At 39.0% G+C, this 20,695-nt stretch overlaps 1 protein-coding gene across 1 annotated transcript in view; it reads left to right on the forward strand.

Moving 5' to 3' along the window:
- The first annotated feature begins 930 nt into the window (after positions 1-930).
- rbm26 (RNA binding motif protein 26) overlaps positions 931-20,695 on the forward strand; it is a 199,529-nt gene continuing 179,764 nt past the window's right edge. The window contains 1 exon segment of the mRNA XM_028799577.2: positions 931-1,362. Within this exon segment, the coding sequence (XP_028655410.1) occupies positions 1,304-1,362 (59 nt within the window). The 5' untranslated portion in view covers positions 931-1,303.

Raw genomic sequence — 20,695 nt, forward strand, 5'->3', positions numbered from 1 at the left:
CTAAACTGTTCGCTGGCAAAACGCATAGATGAAAGCTATGGCAAGTAACTTTACAGTCGGTTTAGCTCGGTTAATAACATTTAGATGTGAAGGGGTCTTCATCTTTTTTGGACTGGTGGACAATTTAAACTTCTTGCCGGAGCGCACATGCTTTTAAATGGGAGGCAGATTAAGAACTGGAGTTTTCAATGTGGATAGTGAAATTTGGATACAAATATAACAGAATAACTTTCGGATAGAGTGATTACAAATACCAAAGGATTGGTGTACAGTTAAGTAGTAAAAGCCTGCAATGTAAAGTAAAAGTTGAAAACGAAATGTAATTAATACATTTGCCACGGTACTTTTTTCCAAATCCATTAACGCAAAGTCAGCAATGCTGAAAAAAAATATCACCTGACTGGACATACAGTAAGTAGTGCGAGAAATTACTGCTGGAGTTATGATTACATAAATCGTTTTCGGTACCTGAAACTGGCATTTGAAGCAAGTGAATATTTTATACAACAGCCCAATTAATGTCCAGTAGTAAGTACTGTAAGACTGCGACCTATTCGGGGTTGTGTCCTACCTTGTACCTTTTCTTTCAGGGATAAACTCTGTAAAAGTTTCAGAAATACAATATTATGGATGAATAATTATGAAGTGGGATTCTTTCATTTATTGTATACTAATGAAGAAAAAAAAATTACTTCATAAGTCATAGTTTGGAATAATTACCATAATGTGCTCGCTAACCCGAGGTATTTTTGCTCTTGATGGAAACGGAAACTCATCATATCCGTTCATGTCTTTGGGTATAGGAAGATAAAGTATTGCTTACCTACCGTCACACAAATTCAACGATATGTGGGATTAGAGTTTCTTATTCACAGAAAATACGCATGCGCAAAGTAATGTTTACATCCCGCGAGACGTGGTCTTGAACGAGAGCACGCAGCCGCCATTTTCATCGAATAAGGAGTAAAAAGTCCTGCAAGAGGAATTGTTCAGATTCAGTATTAGTTTAATTTAGTTAAATTTCCCCTGCAAAAAACAGTTCTGTTTTGGAGTTTATATATTGGAGACCCCTGCAAAAGAAAACTTTTGTTGCCGTGGGATTAAAGACACTTTTTCTGTTGTTGCAAAGGTGCTGCTTAGGCCTTCTTTTTGCAGATCTCTGTTCCGGCACGTTGTAACTTGCAATTGGAAGGGGGTTAAAACCCCACACTTTCTCTCCCTGTTTGACTGAGCCTACACTTCAGACGGGGGCTCTGCCTTGGACACGATTTGGGGGGGCGGGGACTGTTCATATTTTTAGAAAATGATTATAGAAAACCTCGACGCACTGAAGTCGTGGCTGTCCAAGACGCTAGAACCAATGTAAGTATCAGGGATACTTTTATCTGTTTTCAGACGCATTTACCCGAGTTTTCCAAACTGCCACAGGACATGTTTGTGCAAGTCCAAAATGCAAGGTGGTTTCGCATTTATTGTGCTTTTGTTTACATGTGTGGTGTTTACCTACAGGGCTCCACGCTGTTTATTGTCGTGTTGTCCGATACTTCTGCAATTAACCACATGTGAAATTCTGGGGTAAATTCTGCTGGCTTTAAAGGTTTTATTAACGATTGGCGTATATCGGATGCTAATTTCTGAATGTGATCAACAATTTTGCTTAATATTCAGGTAAACAACTTGTCATATTTCTTGATCGAGATGGATAATGGTTGTACAGGAGTGGGGGCATAACTATTTGTGGGATTAGTAGTTCTAAACATTCTAGTTCTCTTTTATGTTGACTACCACAGTTCTCATTACCCGTCTGCTTCATGGTCCTGGCAACATATGTCATATGTCATTGTTCGTCAATTTGTTAAAAATGCACACTTTCATAAACGCGTGAGCAGCGTCCAATGGTTGGTTCCTGCATTTTACTAGATACACTGATACTGCTGTGATAAGCTGTTTGCATTAGAATGTCTTAATAGTTGTATTAAACATGTTAAAAAGGAATGGAATAACCCTCATTATTTTCGTAAAACTATGGAATCCCCGCCCAGTTCGTCCATGACTGGAATAACCAGGGACTCGAGGAATAGATGAGTAGAAACAGAAAAAAAGAAAAGATGTGGGCTGCATGCAAAAAATGAATTAATACCACGGAAAAATCGAAACATTGGACTTGCATTTATTCTTCGTTGCCCGCTCCTTTTCGAAAAGTTAAGTAAAACTTTCGTTTTACTAAAAGATCAAATGTGAGGAACATTCTAATTCGTATCTGAAGGTTAACAGTTAGTGCCATTAGTACTTTTTTTTTTTTTTTGTGCGGTTTTTACCTATCCACCATCTTCGACCCGTCGTGAGGTATAATTTTGCAAGACGTTAAACCTTTTATTTTTGGCCTTTAGGACACGAAAAACCCCCGTTTTTAGGACATTTTTAACTGTATTTTGTGCAGTAAATTACATCCTTAAAGTAGTAAATCAGTCAGAGGTGTTTTTAGCTAAAATGCCATGGCTACATAAGCCATTTTAGACTTCTTGGTGTTGATCAGGACATCAGTTCTTTTAAAAGTAGAAACAGACTTTTTTTCCTTCATTGCTAAAAAAAAACCCCCAAAGTATTCTAATTGTGATAGCTATGCTTAGGAGATAAAATAGCTAAGGTATTTTCCAATCTATTAATCACGCTGTTTTTGTAGTACGAAAAGATTGGTACATTTATGTTAACATGCTAATAAAAATTAGAAGTTATTTTTTGTGTTAAAATAAACTCGCCTATATAATTATACAATGCATTGTATTGCCATACTTTTAACCCAAAGAATAAGTGCAGTTTGCCTCAGAACTGCTGATGGATATCCTTATTTTGAACTAATTTCCTGTGACTGGTAAGTGTCATGTAACATGTTAGGTCAAGCACTTTTCAAGTATGGTACCAAAAAGTCAATAATTTGAAAAAGATTTAGCAAATTGTAGTTGGTGTTCTAGAACTTAACATAATTGGTTTAGGAGGGTTTTTCCCAAATGTTGATGGCTAGGGTGAATTGCTGATATCAGATATAGCCTTTACTGGGTAGTCAAGTGTGGTTGGTAGGATGTTGTGCTGTTGCTGATTGACACCAGACAGACCTGATCAAAACAGCACAGTGATGAGTGAAAGGCAGGTATGATGATTGTTTGGGTGCGCTAAGAGTCTCACATTAGTGAATTTTTGACATTTTGTTCAAGGGGTTACCTTGGCAGTAATTGTGGGGAACTTTTTCTGTTGAAAAGCATTGATATTGATGCTGTTATCTTTCTACAAGATCCAGTGAGTTCTTGGCAGTGTTTCTTTATGGTTCTGAGAACCACCTACCACCACCACCACCACCATCTCTATAGCTGACATGCACCATTACTTAATCCTGTTTAGTCATAGGTTTTATGGCAAACCTGATGCATGATCAGTCTGCTAGAAGCTCTTTAGAGTAATGTAGGCATATAGGTTAGCACTACTCATTGAACCATCAATGGGCAACCAGTGCATTGAAGACATAGTTTTAAAGTATTTTTTTAAAACTAATTTTTATTGTAACTCTTGTAAAGTATTTGTTGTGTTGTTAGGTTAGAGAATACATAAGATCTCTGAAGTATGTTGTGAATAGCATTTTAATATACCAGATTAAGATTTATAATGTAGAAGCAAGGTGTACCTTTGTAATCATAGACTGCAGCTAGCACATTTTCAGGTCTTCTGACTTCCTGTTGTTTTGTTTTGGAGATCATTGATGTCTCTATGTCAACTCTGAGTTAAACCTACATGCTCATATTTCACTGATGATGGTAAATAAAACACAGGACTTTTGTATACTTTTCCAAAAACAACCTTTCATGGAACTGTATTTGTGTCATTGATAATTAAAAAAACAAATTCTGTTGTAGAGAACAGGCTATTAAGCCTAATCCAGCTAGTCAATATATGCTTGCCTAATTGAAGTTGAGATTTTAGGATCTCCAAAGTACGATTGTTTATTACAGTCCTTGTTCAGTGTATGTATTGTTTCCTCTTAGTGCTTCAGTTTTTCCTTATATATTCTTAAGACTTTTGGTAAGGTGGCAAGTGACATCTATGAATTGCTGTGTGTGTTGATGTGTGAATGTGCGCTATGGTGGATTAGTGTGTCCTTCACTGGATTTCTGCCTGTTGTGTCAGGGACTGCTGGGTTAGTCATGGACTTTTTGTGGGTAAGTGGGCTGGACGGATGGATTCACAGAAGTGTTAATTTTTATTGTATAATTTTTGATTGTTTCATCTGCTTACATTACACACATTTATACCTGCAGGAGTGGTGGCTCTGAGGCTAGGGTTTTACACTGGCAATTGGAAGGTTGCCGGTTCGAATCCCGTAAACACCAAACCTGACTCTACTTCGTTGGGTCCTTGAGCAAGGCCCTTAACCTGAAATTGCTCTGTCCTGGGTATGACATTAATCTGCATCCAGCCCTGCAAGTAGACCCTCCAACCTGCAAGGAAAACTTGGGGGTTGGTGGCAGAATTGGCACTGCAGCCACCATTAAAAACCTCACACTGTTCCATTCTATCTGAACTAGTGTAGTGCTGAGGTGTTACCCGTTGCATGGCTGCACTCGGGTCCTAATCTTGGATCCTGAGTTGATTTGTCATGTGATAGACAAGACTAAACTCGCTCCTATTTAAATGCTTTCAACAATATAAGAATCAGCATTGCCTCTTAAACATAGAGTGAAAATGACACAAGGCATTAATTTAGTTTTTGTAATTAATGTTAGTGATCATAATGAGAGCAACCAAATGAAAAGGTGAGTTTCTAGTAATGCTAATAGGTGATAGTTTGTGCTTATATTTGCTGTTTGAAGAGTTGGTTTGAATACTGGTATTTTCAGTGTATTTCTAGAGTATTTTGTGGTGTGCTGTGTCAACTTCATTTGAATGATATTTGCAAGTTCCCACTTTAGAACATCCTTCATATTTCTTACATTAGATTGTAATTTGTTTGGACTCCTTGGAAATGCTTTATGAGAGTGTTGTTTTGCCATTGACTAAAAGTTAATGGACTTATTACAGATACATACTTGTGTTTGCCCAAACACATTTTTTTAATGTGTTAAATGTTTATAAGATGCAGGACCAAGTATTATTGCTTTTAATGCAGTTTGTAAACACTGAGTTTGTTTGCTTGGAAGTGTTTAGTTCAGTCAGGTCAGGTCGGGGAGCATGACTTGGTACAGCTCATTGCCGCACCCACCACATGGTGAAACAGCTCGGGATCCTGGTTGTCAATCCCCCAAGGCAGACTCGCAGTCCTGTCTCACCCTTTGGAAATGACCCTCTATCTGCCCCAGCCAGGTGTTACGTGGACGTCCCCTTGGCCTGCTCCAGCCACTCTGGTCATCAACAATGAGGATCCTGTGAGCTGGATCACCCTTGGGGAATCGCGCCACATGGCCATAGTGCCATAACTGATGCTCTCTCACGATACAGGTAATGTGCCTCATTCGGGACTCCACGAGCAACCGCTTATTCGACACTGTCAAACCAGTGGTATCCAAGGATTCTCCGAAGAGAGACAGTTCAGAAGGAATCCAGTCTTTGTCTCTGGTCACTGAGTAGCGTCCATGTCTCCCAACCATATAGCAAGAATAGGAAGCAACAGGACTTTAAAGACACACACCCCTTTCCAGTGACCTTATGCAAGCCCCCCCCAAGTTGCTCACCCAATCCATCCAATGATTTCATTGGAAGAGTCACCAGTGACATTCAGGTAAGTAAACCTCTCAACAAGGTTGACACTCTCTCTGCTGACAGACACACACTGCTGATTGCTATGCCTAAAAGGTCATTAAAGGCCTGGGGCCTCATGCATAACGCTGTGCATAGAATTTGCACTATAACATGACGTAAGCACAAAAACCGAAATGTGCTTACGCACAGAAAAATCAAGATGCAGGAATCTGTGCGTTCGCCAACTTCACCATTCTTCCGCTACATAAATCCCGCTCAGAGTGGAAATAAACGCACATGCACGCGCCTGCTGTCCTGCCCCAACTCCTCCCAGAATTACACCTCTTTGAATATGCAAATCAATATAAATAGCCCTTAAGCCCAGCGTTCTGTGAAAAGGCAATAGCAAAGTACGAGGAAAAATAGAAGAATTTCAGCGAATACCAAATGGAGGCAAAGAAAAACGTACTATTTGTTGGTTTAAACAGTTATATAAGCAACAAAAGGAAGTTGATGGAGTGACATAGCGTGTCGGAGAAACTCGAAAGCTCAAGTTCACAAAGTCGCACAGTGCCTGAAATAAAAATGATGTCTCATATCAAAGTCGGTGTGAAAAGGCGACTCGTAGCCTACCGTCTGAGTGTCATATGAAAGCTTATTAGGGTACAGTGAATAAAAGGCACACAATGTGAAAAAAGCACGAAATGTCAACTTTAATCTTGAAATTTCCACTTTAATCACGTAGTTTATTTTGTCATTAAAGTAGAACATCATAAACTTCATCTTAAAATCGTTTAATTTACTAGTTTCTCAAATCCCATCATAACTGAGGTAGCACGTTAAATGCTTTGTTGTGTATTTGATCTTATATGTGCTCTATGTGCCTGAATCACTACGTGCTCTTCCTCTGACAGGACACAGAATCCATTACGTTCGTAATATTACAGCTCTCTGAATAATTAAAATGCTGAGAAGTATACGTGATATCATTTTCATGATGATATGAGTTAAAGCATGTTATTAAACATGGGAACACGGTGGCGCAGTGATTGTTCATGTCTTACACGATGCTTGCTGCGCCATGCGTGACCTTCAATGAAATGCTTTATTACAGAAGTTGTCTTTTTCAAACGTACTAACCCCCAATTCCTGTCCTTACTTTTCTTTCTCCAAATACTCAATCACCGCACACTCAGCTCTGTAATAGACGTTAAGCCATCTGTAAGCTTAGAACGCCGATTCTTCAAAACTTTTAAGGAACATCAAAATATCTTCGTAATGTTTAATTATTCTATCCATCTATCCTTCCAGTGTCGCACCAGCCACAGCATGAATACAGCGCGAGGCAGAAACAATCCGTGAATGAAGCTCAAGCTCGCTAGCGCGGCGGCACCATGTAGTTAGTTAGTTTTTTTCTGTATAATATAATCAACATATTTTGCTGCATTTCATCTTAAAAATGATATCGTCATCATATGTAAATACATGCTTTATAAAGTGGCTCAGGTTGTGCAATATTATAACTGTATGATAAGTACAATTACCTCACAGTAACTTGCAAGTACAAACTGTTCTACAAGGAGCACTTGATGGACTGATTGAGTGCGTGTATAATTCTTGGGATGAAATTGTTTGTGAACCGTGAGGTCACAACAGGAAAGGCTGTGAAGCATTGGTCGGATGAGAGCAGTTCAAATAGCGAATGGCTGAGGCAGCGAGTGCTGTATACCGATAATTCTCTTTCCTATCGCTGTAGATCTGTAATTCTTACTCAGATGCAGTGAAATAAATACTCCGAGTGGTGCAGTGAGAGTAATATGGAAAAAGATGATCCGCTGTGACAACCCCTAACGGGAGCAGCTGACAGAAGAAGAAGAAGGTGCAGTGACAGTAACAACGCTAAAGCAGTTATGGTATTTAGAATAGTTCAACCATTCTTAATACTGAGTCTCTGTGCAAGAGAGGACAGAGCCGGCTGTACTTCCTTAGAAGGCTGGCGTCCTTCAACATCTGCAATAGGATGCTGCAGAAGTTCTATCAGACGGTTGTGGCAAGCACCCTCTTCTGCGCGGTGGTTTGCTGGGGGGGCAGCCTTAAGAAGGACGCCTCACGCCTGGACAAACTGGTGAGGAAGGCAGGCTCTATTGTAGGCATGGAGCTGGACAGTTTGACATCTGTGGCGGAGCGACGGGCGCTCAGCAGGCTCCTATCAATTATGGAGAATCCACTGCATCCACTAAACAGTATCATCTCCAGACAGACTGAGGAGATCGTTCCTCCCCCAAACTATGCGACTCTTTAATTCCACCCGGGGGGGTAAACATTAACATTATTCAAAGTTATTGTCTGTTTTTACCTGCATTTTTTTATTACTGTTTAATATTGTTTTTGTATCAGTATGCTGCTGCTGGAGTATGTGAATTTCCCCTTGGGATTAATAAAGTATCTACCTACCTACCTTCCTTCCGTGGACCCTTATATTGTTACAGGTTAATTACAATCAGATGCATTAAATTTATGAACGATATGCGGTTAATTTCAGTGTATTTGATAAAGCCACCGTCGTGGATGTGGATCTAAGAAAGGGTATCCACACAGGAACAGTAGCACTGCTTTGACGCTGGGTGCCGCCAGTCTGCAAACCGAGCGGAGAACTTGCATACGACAGGGTATGAGGTACCGTGGAAAAGTGCGTGGCTTTACGCCAAGTGTAGATTTTATACATCGCGATCTGAAGGTGGAAACGTTCTTAGGCAACATTTCTGTGCATACTTACTGTTTATACTTGAGGCTTCTGGATCTTGGTTTTTATTTAGGACACTCAAAAGCCCAGACATTCCAACTTCTCACTCAGTCTCTCCAGAGCCTCCATTGAAGATAGCAGCATAGTTGGCAAAGTCAAGATCAGTGGATCTTTCCTCACCAACAGATGCTGCCCAGCTGCTGGATCCCCGACCTTGCTGAACACCTAGAGTAGCAGCAAGAACAAACACCAGACGAACCTCATGATCAACTGGGAGGAACGCAGAGGTTCTGCCTCCACTCTGCACAGCACTCACAGTACCATTGTACAGGCCAGCCGTGATATCCACCAACCTTGAGAGAATCCCACGAAGTCTCAGGATGTCTCACAGGGCACCTCAATCAACTGAGTCAAATGCATTACGAAAATCAACAAAGGCTGCAAAGAAATTCTGCCGATATTCGTGTTTGCACTCCATGAGAACCCTCAGGGCCAGGATGCGGTAGACTTCTTGGGCATAAAACCAGACTACTCCAATCGCTGGTAGGTGAGCAAGTGATTATGGATCCTATTGAGGTCAACCCTTGTTCACTGCTAGCTTTTTATTCAGTTATACATAAAAGGTTGAATAGACTGAGGATTAAATGCTGCCCCTTAGTGTGTAATTTTGAACTGTTTAGGGACATATCGAACTGGTTAGCAGAATTTTATGTCCTGTTCAGAAGTGGCAAGAAAGAAAATTGTGATTGTAATAATGAGGCACAATAAGGGAATTACAGCTTTTTTACCATTTACATCTTGCCTGAAGAAGGGGCCTGAGTTGCCTCAAAAGCTTGCATATTGTAATCTTATTAGTTAGCCAATAAAATGTGTCATTTTGCTTGACTTCTCACCACATCCATAATGGCTAACATGGTATAGCACCTTAGTACTATATCAGAGGTGGGTAGAGTAGGCAAAAATTGTACTCAAGTAAGAGTAGCTTTACTTCAAAATAATATTACTCAAGTAGAAGTAAAAAGTAGTCATCCAAAAAATTACTCGAGTAAAAAAGTATTTGGTGAAAAGACTACTCAAGTACTGAGTAACTGTTTGATCATAATAAATTATTTATTTTTTAGAAATGTAATAAGACAGACAAAAATATAAAATAATGTGCAAATTCTGCTATTTCCAAATAACAAAATAAAAAATGATTAAAAATAAATAACATCTTTACAAAATAAAGATGCACAAATAACACAAAGTTCCAAATCTGTTTTTCACAACAAAGCTTTTGAAGCCATTACCTACAGTAGGTAACATGTGTTTGAATACTGCAAACTACTTACAGTGACAAGATATACTGTACACTGACAGTATAATACTGCATATTCACTTACCCTCCAAATAGCACAGCTGATCGAAAATAACATTAGAACAAGGCAGCTTCTGCACGTACAAGAAGTCTCACTTTACCTTGACTGTGTGTGTCTGCATGTTTGGTTAAAACGTGCTTGTTCTTCATTCAGTGAAGTGTTTAAGCTTCAGCAGGAGTTGGCTCTCAAGGTTCCTGCAGTGAAGCTGTGACCGTTTAGCAGTGATCAGGAGCCCTGTATGACTAAAAAGTCTCTCACAGGCTGCAGACGCAGGATTTTGTGTGTGGTCATGTGACTGCATGGCTGCGTCTGATTAGTGAAGCGGAGTCATGTGATTATTCTTGCCATGTCTGTTTGGTGAAGCGGAATCATGTGATTATTGCTACGTCTGATTGGCGAAACTGATTCATGTGATTATTGTTGTTACATCTGATCGGTGAAACAGTCATTCAGTAGATCCACTGGCGCCTTCTCTCCAACTAAAATATAGCGTATATAAATGTGTAAATGAAACAAAGTAATGAGTCGAGTGTTGCCCAATGTAGAGGAGTAAGAGTACCGTTTCTGCTTCACAAAATGTACTCAAGTAAAAGTAAAAAGTATGGTGAAGTAAAACTACTCGTAGAAGTACAATGTTTTTTAAAAAAGTTACTCAAGTAAATGTAACGGAGTAAATGTAACTCGTTACTTCCCACCTCTGTATTATACAACTTACGCAAGGAATTGATATGCAAGTAACAACTCTAGGGTTCTTGTTTGAAGTGGATAGAGTGAATCACACATTTTATTTCCTAATCCTGCACCTTTTAACTTAATAAAGTGGGCAAATGCCACAGCATTTTGGAAATAAAAAGAAAATTGAAATAAAATTTTAAATTAAGTTTTATCCAGTTAAAACACAGGTTCATATATACTGTAAAAGATAGGAAGGCACTGAATGACTGGTCAGTGAGATATATAATATATAAGCATTCTACCCTGAGCAGATTTGAGTGTCACAACTGAACTTTGAGTTAAAAAGATGGACTTAAGAATTTATCACGGTACCAACAATACTAAAAAAAATTCATACAGTGGCGCAACGTCACATCATTATTCAGTCATAATGCTAAAGCGCCCACCTCTACTGCCTTCCCATGTGTTTCTTCAGAATAGCTGTAAACACTGTTTTTAATTTCTTCTCAAGGCCTCTCGCATAGGTGAACAGATGTTTGATATTGTTTACAGATGCAAGAAAAACTGCAAATTCTTTGCAATTGCTTGTAGAAATGTGACTTGATTTTCAGCTAGGTCACAATAATAGACAAATGCAATCTGACTAAACTAATACAGCAAAAATCAATTCTCCTACCTATTATGAATGATGAACACACTGTTTAAACATTGATAGTCCCAACAGGAATGTGAACCACTGTGTTTAGTATCTGGTAGTATCTCTTAGAAGCAATCATCTCTACCAAATATTTCCTATAAATGCTTATCAGATTTAAACAAAACATAGGGAGGAATTTTAGATCATTCTTCTCTATAAAACTGTTTCAGGTCATTGATGCTTCTGTGATTCATTGCATTAACAACTATGTTCATGTAATTTCACAGTATCTCAACTGATTTGAGACCTGGGCTCTAGGACAGAACATTTCTTCTGCTTAAGCTATTCTGCTGTTCTTTAAATGTTGTGTTTTGCATCATTGTTTGTATTTTATTTTTATTTTTTTTCCTCTTCTAATTAACCAACTTCAGAATGGACTGCTTCCCTTATGTTTGGCTGCACAGTGTTTTAATACAAATTTGATTATATTGTTTCTTGTATAATAGTAAGCTGTGTAGGCCCTGAGGCAGTAAATTAGTCCCAAACTGTGGTTTTTTTTCTTCTAACACGCTTCATGTTTTTTTAATGAGATTTTGGTCTTTGTTGTCCTTGTGTGCAGTGATTTTTTTCCTTCAATGCGTAGTTTGCTCATTTCTGCTGAAAAGTAAAACTTTGGTAACATCCATCCATAGAAATATTGTCAGAGAAGTGTTATGAAACATACAGGAGGTCTTTTGAAAACAGTGTGCAATAAAATTTCATTTGGAGAGTAGTTTCCTCCTGGATGACCTTCCATGAACACCTTTGTTCTATTCCAGTGTTTTTCCTTTGGTGGACACATGTACATTAAGTCTTTGGCCAAGTTACAGTTTTCTGCATGCCCTTTGCTGTTACCTTGTGCTTCTTTTTCTTCTTCATCATTGCATGCTGTTCTCTTGCCTTGATCTTTGTGGGATGTTCAATCCAAGAGACAATGGCAACAGTACCAGTTTACATCCAATTTTTTGACCTGAAATTCAGTTCACAGGGCATGCTGTGGCTACAGGTTTTGTCTCAACCAACTTCTGTTTTAGTTGAACTCCTACCTTTTTGTTTAGCACCTGTCAATTCCTTTTTAACATGTTTCTGTGCCAGTCTAGAAATTTCAGTAATGGGTTTACCAGGTACTGGAATGTAACAGACATTCATGCATGTTACAGGTGGATATTTTTTGTAATTAAGATTTTTTCATCATTCATTCTTTAGATCAGACCTTGATTAACTTAAATAGATCTTTCTTTAGAAGAGATGTAACCAAGTTTTAAGTGTAGTTTTTTAATAAGCAAGGCTTTTCCAATCTACAACTCTGTCATCTCATTGAGTGGAACAACTACATATTGACTTTTGGAGAAGTTATTAGTCTTGATTCATGTCAGTTTTTGAAAATGGACTATAAACAATATTTGGTATTGTCAAGAACGGCAGCTGTTTGTGTATTATTAGTTTAAGCAGTTATGATTATCAATTATAACAAGCTGAAGTACATATTTTCTTGATGCAGTAATCTCTAATTTTTTGCAACTGTATGTTTGTGTCCTTGTACTTATTTAGCCATGTAAAAGGACTGGCTACACTACATTCATTCATTCATCCATCTAATACTTGGCAAGTAATGACTCTTCAAATATAAGTAGTACATTTCCTGCTTCCTTCCTTCACATTTTAGTTACCATGCTAAGGGACACTCTTCAGTTGTCAAAAACCCAGTGTTTGCCATAAACTCACTGTTCAGTTCATTTATTGCTATTTGATCTAGTATTGAAGTACTTTGTTTTTAGTAGCCCTGCTACCTTTGTATTCCTTTGAGGCTGAGCTTCCTCTAATGCATTTGAAAGGTTGTCAGACAGGTCTGCTTTGTGCCATTTTTTTCAAACAGCACTGACTTCGATATTGATGCCAGATTTTGGAACTCGGGACTGGTACCAAAATAAATTTGATACTGTTCCAATCTCAAGTGTTTTGGAGAGTGATGAAGAATGAAGAGCTGAGCACAGGGTCTTTTAAACCTAGTGTTTTCTACTGTTACCAAAAGTAGAAAACTGCTGGTACTGTACTATTTTAAAACTTGGGTTTTCTTTACTTTTTAGTACCAGTATACTGCGCACCTCTAGCTAAGGCACTTAAGTGTCTGGTCAGTGTGTAAGATTTTAAACACAGCTTATAGGGTTAATATGCATATTCTTATGTTCATGTACTAATTAACCTACAGCATGTCTGTATTCTCCAGTGGCATGATTAGTGAGTAGAATATCCCTCTTCTTTACCTGAATGAACTCCTAACACCTTTTCATTACTAACACGGCATCATGTCTCCTCGGAACAGGCTATAACAAGGGGGCTCCGCCTCCTGCTCGCTTCGCTCGCCTATCCCCGGCGTTTTGAACCCGCGGCTGCTGGGCAGCCACGTGTGAGGATGACGCACGTTTAATACGGAGCGTTCGCCCGTGTCACTCTGGGGCCCCCCACTGTTAATCCGGAGCGCCGTCCGTACTATTATGCGGTGCACTGTGGACTACTGCGGACCCCGTAGTGTTTCCCGTTTCAGTTTGTATCTCGGTCAGTCAAGCTTTTTTTTTTTTTTTTTTTGAAGCTTTACAATTCCGGTGTGCATTATCTGTAACCTACTCTCTATGTGTTTGGCCCCCTCGTTTAACATGTTTATGACGTTTTACTTTGCTTTCTACTCTGTCTTTCATTTCTGATCTTGCTTTATTCTGCTTTTGTTTCAATGACACTTGGTCCGTGGTGAATATAATTTATCACTGTAATGTGATTCACGTATGCTGTATAGTTTGGACGTGTGAGGATGACGTATGTTTAATACGGAGTGTTGGCCCGTGTCACTCTGGGTCTCCGCACTGTTACTACGAAGCTCTTTCCGAACTATTATGCGGTGCATTGTGGAGCGCTGCGGACTCTGTAGTGTTTCCAGTTTCACTTCGTATCTCGTTTAGTCGAGCTCTTTCTTTTTGGAGCAGTGCCTGCGTGGTCTGCGGCATTTCAGACGCACGTTGTAGGCGCCTGCGTTCATTAATTATATCTAGGCAGGCGCGTGTTTGTATCTCGGTTACTCGAGCTGTGTCGTGTTGAATCTGTGCCTGCTTTGCCTACGCAGTTTGAGACGCCCGTTGTAGGCGTCCACGTTCATTAGATCTGTCCACGCGGGCTCGGTGTCGAAGCTGTGTTAGTTGTTGAGCTGTTTGGTTTTGGAGCTGAGACAGTTTTGCTTTCGCGGCTTCAGACGCGTGTCCGTACCATTTCGGGTTTGATGAATGAACCTTTGTGGACTCCGTAGTGTGTCACGTTTCAGGGGCGGGGCGTTGACTCCTCTTGTTTTACTATGTCTCCTCCTGCGCTTTCACCACGCATTAGTGCCACTCACAATATGGCGGCGACGCCTGCACCTTCCGTATTATGTCGGTTTTTACCATGCTGTGTAGGCGCCTTTGCCTTTTGTACTTTACCGCGCCTTCTGACGGACGATGTAGGCGCCTGCACCTTCCGGGTCCGCCCCTGCTGTGTGGTGTGGACGTTTAACTGTCGTTGTTTCTGCCTTTTATATTCTGTATCTCGGTGTGCATGTGTTTCGTGCCTAGGTTTTTTTGAAGCTGTTGCAGTTTTTATCATCTGTAACCCGCTCTCCATGTGTTCGTCCCCGTTCTTTAATCCCTTTATAAAGTTTGACTTTGTTTCCTACTCTGTTTTATTTCTGACCTCGCTTTATCCTGCTTGCGGCATGTCAAACGGTTCGTAGTCTTTCTCGTTTTACTCTGGGGTTTTACTCTGGGCAGGGGGGCTTTGTTCTGTAACCTGCTCTGCATGTGTTTGTCCCTGTTCTTTAACCTCTTTATGTGTCCATATCCGGTTTACCATTCTCGTTTAGTAATATGGATTGCGAAGTTAACTTTGTGTGTTTCAAGTCTTTGTCAGTTGGGATCAAGATCTTCTAGTCTGGTTAAATTAACAAATTAACAACTTAGTAGGGCAGCACCTAACTGCTATTTTTTTTTTTAACAGCGATTATTTTTTTAATTTGTTGACTAATAAATAACTTGTAGCATCTATAGAAACATCTGTTACTTTAGGCTGATGGAATTAACTACATATTTTGGGATGGTATGAATATTATTGGATATAGATGGAGAAAGTAAATGGCACATGTAACAAGCCATCCTGTGGTTTTGAATCCCTTTAATAGAATAAAAGTGGCAGAACAAATAAGATATTGGTCAACAATAATAATTTTGGATTACTCTTAAAAAATATAACATGCCAAATGCAAACCTGAAAAACTTTTATCATCAGAATTAATAATTTCAAATCACGAATAAATATTTGATAACAAAGGTAGTGCAGTTTGAATCAGATATTGCAGATCAGATCTGCTTAGTAGTACAACATAAGTGCAAAAACGCAAGATAAAGTAACAGTGGAGTTTGTTTGTGTCTGGTTTCAGTAACACACAAACATATCTGTTCAGCAGTCATATTTGAACACACCTTATCAATTCAAGTAACACTTCAAATTTTATATATATATATATATATATATATATATATGTGCATCCGGAAAGTATTCACAGCGCATCACTTTTTCCACATTTTATGTTACAGCCTTATTCCAAAATGGATTAAATTCATTTTTTTCCTCAGAATTCTACACACAACACCCCATAATGACAACGTGAAAAAAGTTTACTTGAGGTTTTTGCAAATTTATTAAAAATAAAAAAATTGAGAGAGCACATGTACATAAGTATTCACAGCCTTTGCTGTGAAGCTTGAAATTGAGCTCAGGTGCATCCTGTTTCCCCTGATCATCCTTGAGATGTTTCTGCAGCTTAATTGGAGTCCACCTGTGGTAAATTCAGTTGACTGGACATGATTTGGAAAGACACACACCTGTCTATATAAGGTCCCACAGTTGACAGTTCATGTCAGAGCACAAACCAAGCATGAAGTCTAAGGAATTGTCTGTAGACCTCCGAGACAGGATTGTCTTGAGGCAAAAATATGGGGAAGGTTACAGAAAAATTTCTGCTGCTTTGAAGGTCCCAGTGAGCACAGTGGCCTCCATCATCCGTAAGTGGAAGAAGTTCGAAACCACCAGGACTCTACCTAGCCTTAGTCAGGAAGGTGACCAAGAACCCGATGGTCACTCTGTCAGAGCTCCTTAGTAAAAGGCACATGGAAGCCCGCCTGCAGTTTGCCAAAAGGCACCTGAAGGACTCTCAGACCATGAGAAAGAAAATTCTCTATTCTGATGAGACAAAGATTGAACTCTTTGGTGTGAATGCCAGGCGTCATGTTTGGAGGAAACCTGGCACCATCCCTACTGTGAAGCATGGTGGTGGCAGCATCATGCTGTGGGGATGTTTTTCATCGGCAGGAACTGGGAGACTAGGCAGGATAAAGGGAAAGATGACTGCAGCAATGTACAGAGACATCCTGGATGAAAACCTGCTCCAGAGCGCTCTTGACCTCAGACAGGGGCGATGGTTCATCGACCCTAAGCACACAGCCAAGATATCAAAGGAGTGGCTTCAGGACAACTCTGTGAATGTCCTTGAGTGGCCCAGCCACAGCCCAAACTTGAATCCGATTGAACATCTCTGGAGAGATCTTAAAATGGCTGTGCACCGACGCTTCCCATCCAACCTGATGGAGCTTGAGAGGTGCTGCAAAGAGGAATGGGCGAAACTGGCCAAGGATTGGTGTGCCAAGCTTGTGGCATCATATTCAAAAAGACTTGAGGCTGTAATTGCTGCCAAAGGTGCATCGACAAAGTATTGAGCAAAGGCTGTGAATAATTATGTACATGTGACTTCTCGGTTTTTTTATTTTTAATAAATTTGCAAAAACGTCAAGTAAACTTTTTTCACATTGTCATTATGGGGTGTTGTGTGCAGAAATCTGAGGAAAAAAATGAATTTAATCCATTTTGGAATAAAGCTGAAACATAACAAAATGTGGAAAAAGTGATGCGCTGTGAATACTTTCTGGATGCACTGTAACTTATAATGGGATTTGAGAAAATCTAGTGAATTAAATATTAATTTGAAGATGAAGTTTAGTTTACGATGTTCTACCTTAATGACAAATTACAAGAAAAAAGTCAAAATGTCAACTTTCATCTCGACATAAACGGCGAGAATAAAGTAGAAATGTTGAGAATAAAGTCAACATGTCGACTTTATTCTAGACATAGTTTTTTTTTCTTCACCGTGGCCCTAACATGCTTCCATAGGGCTATACCACAAATAGCATTATAAATGCAAGTTGCAGTTTTATTGTTTATGCATATAGCTTAGCTTAAAGCAACATGTTGACTTTATTCTCGTCATAAGCGTCGAGATTAAAGTGGAAATGTCGAGAATAAAGTCAGCATGTCGTCACACTTTACACAGTACTGAAAAAAAATAAAACAAGTACAACTTGGCTTGCAGTATTATCTGGTAGTATAGAAACAGTATTCACACATTTGAACATAATGGTCCACATTCGACCTTTTAAAACCAAAGTATCTTCAGACAACAGGCAGCGGCTCCTTTTTTCTTCAAAAGTTCTTCTGTGTCATCATGTTCAACTTTTATCGTCTGCTACAGCTTCAGTTTCAGAATGTTCTGTCCATTTTCACCGTTCAATACCTCCACTAACGCATGTACTCCATTGCATGTGTGTTTAGCGGTGCAGCAGTGAAAAAGGTCCCCCCTTAAACAGTTTCCTGCTGTGCCAAGTTCTGAACATTGTTTAGGCTATTTAAACCGGTGTTGCGGTATAAGAAAAATCCATATCATAACAAAAATATAAAACGTTTTTTGGTATGAACCGGTATACCACCCTGCACTATTGTACAGATGTAAAAAAAAAAAAAAAAAAAAAAAAAGGAGGGATGGATTTGAACAATTAACACTAGAATCCCTGATGCTTATGAAAATTTTCGTGGTCTCTCTGACCTCTTTAAATTTCCCTGACAAACACTGGGATGTTTGTGGCTGCTTATCACTGCACCGATTGCCCGCTTCTGTCTTGCAGATGTGTCAATTAACACCACGCAGCCTGCACTCTCCCGACTCCTCATTCAGCCAGATGAAGGCATTAGGCAGCTAGAGTTGTCATAGCTGAAGTCTGTGTTAAAGTGTTTATCTCGCAGTTAGTGCTAAGGAAATATGTAGATAAATGAAATACCGTGATTTTGAAATACATACATTTCATGTGTTCAATGTCTGCAACGATCTGTATTAAGTATAGAATGATAGGAAATGCGAGGCAAGCTGAAACAGAAATTTTTTTTATGTTCTATAGTAATAATGACATAATGTTGATGTGAAGTGTAGAATGTCTGAAGACGGAAGTCCAAATGTCAAATAAACACTTTAACAAAAGGTATAAAAAAACAAGTGTGCTTTTATTCAATTATTAAACTGAAGAAAAACAAATTTTTCAATTGACACGTTACTGGAGGTGAAATATCAGTCAGTACAAAGTTAAAAAAAAAAAAAAAGTGTTACATGAATTTGTGTATTTGCAAGTTCCATTTTCAAGTAGTTTTCACAATTGTAACTCTGCTCCTTCTCAGATCTATGCAGTTGGTTCAGTGAATAATCTACCGCTTAGAAGGCAGAAGGAGATAAAGGGGTTGAATGCCAGGTCCTCCGTGCTTTTAGCGGTTTGAGTAGGGAGCTGCTGCTATTATCATCATCATCATCATCCTTGTAAAAGTTAAAAGCAGACACAAACACTTGTGAATCATTTCTTCTTAGTTTCTTGTTGAGCAAACAGACACTGCAATATGTATGGTGGATGTTACTTTTCCTCAGACACGGACCTTCACATCAACATGTCATTTGAACGATTTTTTTTTTATTTCAGTTTTATGATAAAAGCACACTTGTGTAAAAATTTTCTGTTTTAGCTCTGTGTTCATTCTTTCTTGGCTACTACTCTAAACAATTAGGAATTCTGAATCTTAATACTCCACCCAAAATATTAATTTTACGTTACTTATCAAATATACTTTGTAGTAGTGGCCAAGACATATGTTTTAATCATAAATATTTAATCATGTTTTCCTGCAGAATTTAGTGAAAGAAGTTTGACATTGGAAAATGGGGGAAAAAATCTCACATTACTCATGTCGCATAACACGGGTTGTTTTTTGTGTTATACATGTTGGTGTTGATGTCTTTCTCTGTCACTCAATAAATATAGACTCTTCTCTTTCCATTTGACTTTTTACATAAGAAAATATAAAGCTCTTGATTTATTACTGTGTTAATCACAGACCCTAGTACATTTACCTATATACAGTCACCTTTACAATTATTGGCACCCCTGAGAAAACAAAAATAAAAATGTTATAAAAAGAATTGCCGTTTTACTTTAATCTCACACAGAAAAGTCAGACAAAAGACAGAGAAGGTCATCCTTAATTTGAAATTCATTTTTTCTGTGAAAAAAATTCCCTCCTCAAGCAATAATTATTAACAAAACAACATGTGCCAACCAAATTAGATAATTTTCTTGTGATTGTTGTAGATCACCTTGGTCTGTATCTGGGAGAGACCACTTCCATGAGGTGGCCTCAGATATCTAATGGGGTGAAAGAAGCTGGCTATAAAAATTAGCCCCCTGAGGTCTCTTTGGCCCTAAACTGAGGGGATTAAATTTACCCTAACCCCAACCCACATAATTAGTATAATATACATTCTTTTGTTCAGTACTTTTTGACTTGACGCTTCCACACTGGTTGTAAGAGCTGCATGGCAAAAATTAAGCCAGAGGTGGTGACATGCAGCTGCTCACACTCGCTCAGTTTTCCAAAGTGGCGCATTTTTAGGATAGCCTGTTTAGGTAGGTGTCAGAGTAATGAATGAATGGCTGAATATGATGCCACAGGTCATCAAAGTGCAAGATAGGCATGTAAAATATTTGATGATCTCTTCATCATGTAGGTCACCCATTCATGAGAATATTATTCTCACCCTCTTTTTACCTCTTTTGATTAATGGATATGATATTGCACCTTCATCTTTTTTCTCTTAAAGCCAGTAATAACAGGCACGATTCTTCTTCCATCAATGGTGTCTAACCTCCTTCTCCTCTGCTGTGACATTGTTAGGTATGTGACACTGATCAGACACTGTCAGGTTGTTACCAGAAGAATATCTACATGCTGATTGCATGGGCTGCCACAAGTATACAAATACTGTTTTGATCGCTGACCTCACACAAGCTTCACATAACATTTGTGCAAAATGTACTGCGTCTGAGAGAATGTTCAGTGTGGGTGGCAACATTGTGACCCTAATGAGATGTTGCCTTATGCCAGACAAGGTAAATATGTTAGTGTTCCTAGTCTGGAATCTGCCTAGCCAATGCAGAGCATGTTTGGCTGTGGTTATGGAATACAGTGATCCCTCGCTATATCACGCTGCGACTTTCGCGGCTTCACTCTGTTGCGATTTTTTTCTCATACACGCTTACATCACTACGCATGCGCTTTCTGAGAACTTTTATC

Source organism: Erpetoichthys calabaricus, chromosome 4 (genome assembly GCF_900747795.2).
Source record: "Erpetoichthys calabaricus chromosome 4, fErpCal1.3, whole genome shotgun sequence".
NCBI lineage: Eukaryota > Metazoa > Chordata > Cladistia > Polypteriformes > Polypteridae > Erpetoichthys > Erpetoichthys calabaricus.